The following is a 5,937-nucleotide window of genomic DNA, read 5'->3' on the forward strand; positions in this document are numbered from 1 at the left end:
CTTTGCTCGCTTTGAGATGGAACTACCAGAGGCAGATGTTACACACGCAGCAGCAGCAGCAGCAGCTCACGACAACATCAGCGCCTCCCTTAGGGTGGAGGAACACGAGGTGAGACGCTCGCTCAGCAGGTCCCGACTGTGTCCCTGGCCGTGTGTGGAGCAGCTGGCTGGGGTCTTTACTTGTCCCAGGCCTCAGTTCCTCCCTTTCTGAAATCCTCCATCTTACTCCCTTTGCCAAACAAATCACCCACAACCTGCCTGAGTGACGGTCGGCCAGCAGCGCCCACCCCGGTGTCGATGAAGTGTTTTGAGAGACTGGGCCGGGGTCATATCATGTCCTCTGAGGCACACCAGTTTGTCTACTGAGGACGCTGTTGCTGCTGCTCTCCATGCCACCCTATCCCATCTGGAGCGCCAGGGGAGCTACGCACGTCTCCTCTTTATGGATTTTAGCTCTGCTTTTAACACCATCCGCCCTCACAGATCGGTGTGCCAGCTGCTCGCCCTGCGACTGTCTGTGGATTACAGACCGAGCGCACACAAAGGGTCAGGGTGGGCCCTCGCATCTCCTCAGGACTGCATGCTGAGCCCCCCGCTCTTCACGCTGTACACACACGACTGCACCCACCGCCCCACGATCGTCAAATCTGGGGTGGGGAGGATGAATCCGACTACAGGGACGAAGTGGAGCGGCTGACAGCAACCTGCTCCTGAACACAATGAAGACCAAGGAGCTCGTTGTGGACTTCAGGAAAAAGAAAACGGACATCAAACCAGTCAACATCGGAGGGGACTGTGTGGAGAGGGTCGTCAAGCGTCCACTTCCTGGTGGTCCACATCATGGAGGACCTGCCCTGGGGTGTGAACACAGCGGAGCTGGCGAAGAAGAGACTATCAGGAAAAACTGCTGGTCTCCTTCTGCCGCTGCTCTGTTGAGAGTCTCCTGTGCCAACTGCCTCTGCGTGGGGTTTACCAGCTGCACCACAGCGCAGAGGATCATCGGCTGTTCTGTACCCTCTCTGGACAAACTGCACGGAAAACATCTTGAAAGACGCCTCACACGCCGCTCGTGACATCGGGCAGAGGAAAACAAGGACGAATAGGCTGAATAAGAGTTTGTACCCTGCTGCTATCAGGGCACCGAATGCCACCTCATCACCTCCAGAGCGGCAGTGCAGTAGAGTGAAGGTCTTCTGTTGAATGTTTGTGTTCTACCTTACTTCTTCTTCTCCTTTCTTATTGATAGTTCTTTACATCTTGACACCACAGGGACTGCGCCTAATTTCGCTGTATTTGTTACCATGACAATAAAGAGATTCTGGAAATTTCCATCCATCCATTACCCAACCCGCTATAGCCTAATTACGGGGGTCCGCTGGCGCAAGGCAGGAACAAATCCCAGGCAGGGCGCCAGCCCACCGCAGGGCACACACACACACGCACACATGCAGACACAGCGAGGACCCGAGAAGAACCCTTAAGGGTCTCCTAACTGCGAGGCAGCAGCGCCACCCACTGCGCCACCGTGCCACCCATTCTGGATACTTAAACATTTGTTTTTAAAATCTGATATAAAAAATAAATACAATAAAATTGAGAAATATTTAAATTTACTGCTTATAAATGCTTATTAAGTAACATAATGGCTTTAAAGTATTTAATAAACAATGCAAAAATATTCGATTAAAATGTATTGAAAATATTTATAAAAAAATTACAAAACATTTCTTAAAAATGCTTTTTAAAATTGTTTTAAAATAAATCTAATGGTAAAAAATTATAAATTATAAAAATATTCAATAAGGTTGCATAAATATATATTTTTTATATATAACTTTAAAAATATTGTAAAATGAATAAACAATAAGCTGTTTAATAAAAATGTGCCTATTTTAAAAATGTAATACAAAAATAAATGCAATAAAAAGTATAAAAAATATGCCAAGTTACTTAAAAATATGTATTCATTAAAGTTAAAAAATGTAAATGTATTGGAAATATTTATTAATAAACATAATGAACAAGATTCACTTACTTATGACTGTATTTAGTTATTTTTTGAAGGTGGTTTAATTAATAATGTTTAAGAAGCCTAATGATAAAAACATCTAATGCACATTTTTCATTTTTTTATTAAAACACGTATTTGAACGACAAAAGAAGAATCAAAAAAGAAGCCTAATGCCAGGTCAGAGCTGCCCGACGTGTTACCTGTGATGATGTCGTGGGTGTGCCAGGGGGTGGGGTGGCCCGTGACGCCGGTGCCCGCAGATGGGGGTCTGCCATGGTGCACGGAGCAGTAGGTGGTGTCGTAGTTCTCGGGGACCCCCAGGGGGTTCGTCACTTCCCTCATCGCCTTTCCTTCGTGGCTCCGATTCCGATTGTGCAGCCCGATGGAGTGCAGCAGGTGCCGCTGGAGAGGGGAGACAAAAAAATGGCGAGGCGCGGATGAGCACGTCGTCCAGGGGAGCTGCTAGGCTCGTTTGCCTGAGTCGCGGCCCCCCGGCCCCCCACACCCTGTGCCTTTCCGTCTACTCACGCACCGGTATGACCTCCTTGGGCGCAAAGACCTCTCTGCTGTACGACTGGTGGCGCTCGACCTCCGTCAGGGGGCCCAGCGGGCCCGGTGAGCGGTGGTGCTGGGAGCTGCACTGGGCCTGTCTGATCACCAGGGGCTTCGAGGGGTCCTCCTTGCAGTTCTTTCCTGAATAAAACTGGAATTAAAACGAAATAAGAAGACACAGTGAGACTTCAAAAAGGATCAAAACCAAAGGCAACGCTGAGGGCAAAATTCAAAAGAGCAGCAACAACAACAAAAGAGCAGCGTCTTCATTTTATAGTGCAGACTGACCACGCCCCTCGTGACATCATCAGGTGCCCCGCCCCCTTAGGCTCCACATACAGGACACGGGGCAGACAACAGAAACCCAGAAAACTAAACCACAATCAATACAAAGAATCAAAAGAAAACTAAACCAGAATTTAATAATAATAATAATATGAAAAATAATCAAATTTCACTACTAATGTAAATAACAACAAAACGACTTGAGCCCGGGCAATACAACTGGATGTGCCAGGGCAAAAAGTAAAGTGCATCTGAGCTTCTGACTTAAAGACCCGCCCCTCCTCCTCATTCATTGGTCGTCAATTCAAAGCCCCGCCCCCCGGTGGTCTTACGTATTTGTGCGTGGTCGTGTAGTCTGCCCCCGATAGTCCATCCTCGAGGTTCAGCGTGCTCTGGTGCATGGCACGGCTCCCCTTCAACGCCAGCGGTTTCAGCTTCTCGGCTTGTGGCTTCCAATAGGGAATCGTGCGGATTTGCGTCACATGGCCACCCTCGGCGGTGCGGACGATGTCCACGTGGCTGCCCTGCCCGAGCCCCACCAATACCTCTGCTTTGGGGGTCTCTGCAGCCATAGCTGAAAAAAAAGAAGAAAAAAAAAAAGGAAAAGCAACTGTGAATCCAAAAGTGACCTGTGCCACCTCCACCGTGGGCACTTTGTGTTCCATCAGTAGTCCAGGAGGCACAATGTGGTGAAGCCGTGAAGCATTCTGGGAAAAGTCAAAGTCACCAGGAAGACAACTGACATGTCACACCATCAGATGGGCGTCACCCTGGGCAGACTAACAGCTAATAGCGTACAAGCCCAAGTGCCACCTGGCATTGTAAAGCATCCTGAGGAACTGCCCTGCACAGACAAGAAGGTCACTAGATGAGCCCACCCTGATGGCAACCTGCACATCTGCTAAAATCAGAAAACTACCCAGGACACCGCTACCCCGATGGGCTCACTCATTCACCTCTGGGCACCCAGCGCCAGTCCATACCCCAGGAGAAAGATGGCTGAGCATGTGTGATGAAAGTGGAAAGTGTTCATTCCAACAGATGGTGCATCTCAATTGTTTGTAGTACTGCATTTTGTTCTTACAAATATTTGTGATGTGCCATCTGTTGGAATGGCAAGTGCCATGCATTTTAATATGACGTGCATTACAGAATACATTCCAACTGATGGTGCACTGCACACGTTACCGGTGGGGTCTACGTTGATTAATGTGACTTCAACCTGCCTTAGGTGGGAAGCACAGCCGGTGTATTTCTAATCAGACCTGCCTATTCCAGGTCAGCCTCATGAAGGCTGGAACCAACCCTGGACTGGACACCTGTACAGCAGAAAAGGACGGTCAAGCAGGTGCGGACACCTGCCCACCCATGTAATTTAGCTTGGGGTCACAGGAAGCCAGAGCCAATCCTGACAGCATCAGTAGCAAGGTAGAAGCCCACCCTGGACAAGAAATATTCAAGCATGCGCTCCCACCCATTCATCCATTACTGAAAGTGCTTAGTTCAGGTCAGGGTCACAAAGGGCCAGAACCTCTCCTGGAGGCACCAGAAGTAAGGCAGGAACCGACTCAGGAGTGAAGCAAAAGAGACCCCCCAATACTCACTTACCCACCTATTTATTACCAAACCTGCTAAATTCAATGCCCTGGTCTTAGAGCTGCAGCCGATCCGAGCAGCATGAAGAGTAAGGCAGGAATCAATGGCAGGGCACACTCACTCACTCCAGGGACAGCTCGGCTATTAGCTAAACCAACGAGCTTGAGGGTGTCCTCTGGTCTGTGAAATGTCCTCCTGGGCCAATTTAAAATCTCCATTAATCCTAAGACCCTCCCAGAGTAGCCCTGACCCTGACCCTAGAGGGGAATCAGCACAGACACAGAGAGGACACCCAGCGGTGGTCACGGCTCTGCATTTGTGAGACTGCAGCACTAAGCACTGCGCCACCACACCCCCCACACTGCCCATCTTCATTTCTTACCGGTGGGTCTGCTAAGCCCCCTTAACTGGACCCGCTCCATAGTCGTATTCTGGTGGGCGCCATCAGTCAGGCTGGGCTTAATCAGACATAGCTGAAGGGGCTGGGAGAGAAAGACGCCCGCTGCATGATATGAGACCCCCAAACACTTTTTCTTTCTATCTTACCGACCCGGAGGTCTCCGGTTCATTTCTGGCTCCTCCACGTGACCCAGAGGGGCAAACTCCACAAAGGCAGGACATTTGAACCCAGGGCCCGGGAGCTGTGAGGCAGCAGTATTTACTACTGTGTACCCCCCACCTAAAATATCAATCCATGCATTTGTGAATCCCGTTTTTAATGGTGTTGTCTGCCAGGAACCAAGCCATCGCCGGGCCCACTCACACAAGATGAACGCCATCATTCGGAAACTTGAGACTGCGACACCCGCCAGAGCTCGGGGAGAACATGCAGACTGCACGCCGGAGTCGCGAAGACAGGAACTGCTGTGACGCGACAACTAAACTGCTAAGGTGACATTCAGCTGTCCCAGCATTAGCAGTAAGGCCACTGAGTGGCGACTTCTGTTTTAGACGTTCGCACTTCACGGAGCTTCTCGTCATTGCGTGAATTCGCTTTATTGAGTTTTTTTACTTTCCACGCACTCGTGAATTTCTAGTAAGCTCATTTTGGAATTCTTCTTTACCTTCTGCTCTCCTCGTCTTATTCTGCAGCAAATTCCCAAAGAAATTCACTAAAAACAGATGAAGAACATTTGTTAGGAAACTTTTTGTTTTTATTTTTCCCCTTGAAATAGAAATATGGAACTTCACTCACCGCCTCACCGAGCCCACTGCCTGATTGACGCGTCGACGCGTTGCCGTGGTGACAGACAGCTTCAGCGGCGCGCCTACACCATCGAGCAGGCTGCGCAAACCTCGAGCGCCGCTCTGATTGGCTGTTTGTTTACAGCGTCGTGTTCCGTTACCTGAATGCGCCGCCCCTTTGTCACCCGTCCAGTTTTCGAATCCGCGTAATCCAATGTAGCGGGTCGTCTCGTACTGACATCGCCGGCTACACTTGCGATGGGACCCGCTTTGACAACACGGCCGGCGCCTACTTTGTTTAATGGGAA

At 49.5% G+C, this 5,937-nt stretch overlaps 1 protein-coding gene across 1 annotated transcript; it reads right to left on the reverse strand.

Annotated features, from left to right (window-relative positions):
• Positions 1-1,216: 1,216 nt before the first annotated feature.
• Positions 1,217-5,679, reverse strand: LOC120543363. Its single transcript, XM_039776399.1, has 6 exons — positions 5,640-5,679; positions 5,509-5,556; positions 3,181-3,422; positions 2,544-2,714; positions 2,212-2,413; positions 1,217-1,287 (listed from the first exon to the last, which is right to left on the reverse strand). Exons 3-6 carry the CDS (start codon positions 3,418-3,420, stop codon positions 1,217-1,219), a joined length of 684 nt encoding a protein of 227 aa, XP_039632333.1. The 5' UTR covers positions 3,421-3,422; positions 5,509-5,556; positions 5,640-5,679.
• Positions 5,680-5,937: the final 258 nt, after the last annotated feature.

Source organism: Polypterus senegalus, chromosome 13, assembly GCF_016835505.1.
Source record: "Polypterus senegalus isolate Bchr_013 chromosome 13, ASM1683550v1, whole genome shotgun sequence".
Taxonomy (NCBI): domain Eukaryota; kingdom Metazoa; phylum Chordata; class Cladistia; order Polypteriformes; family Polypteridae; genus Polypterus; species Polypterus senegalus.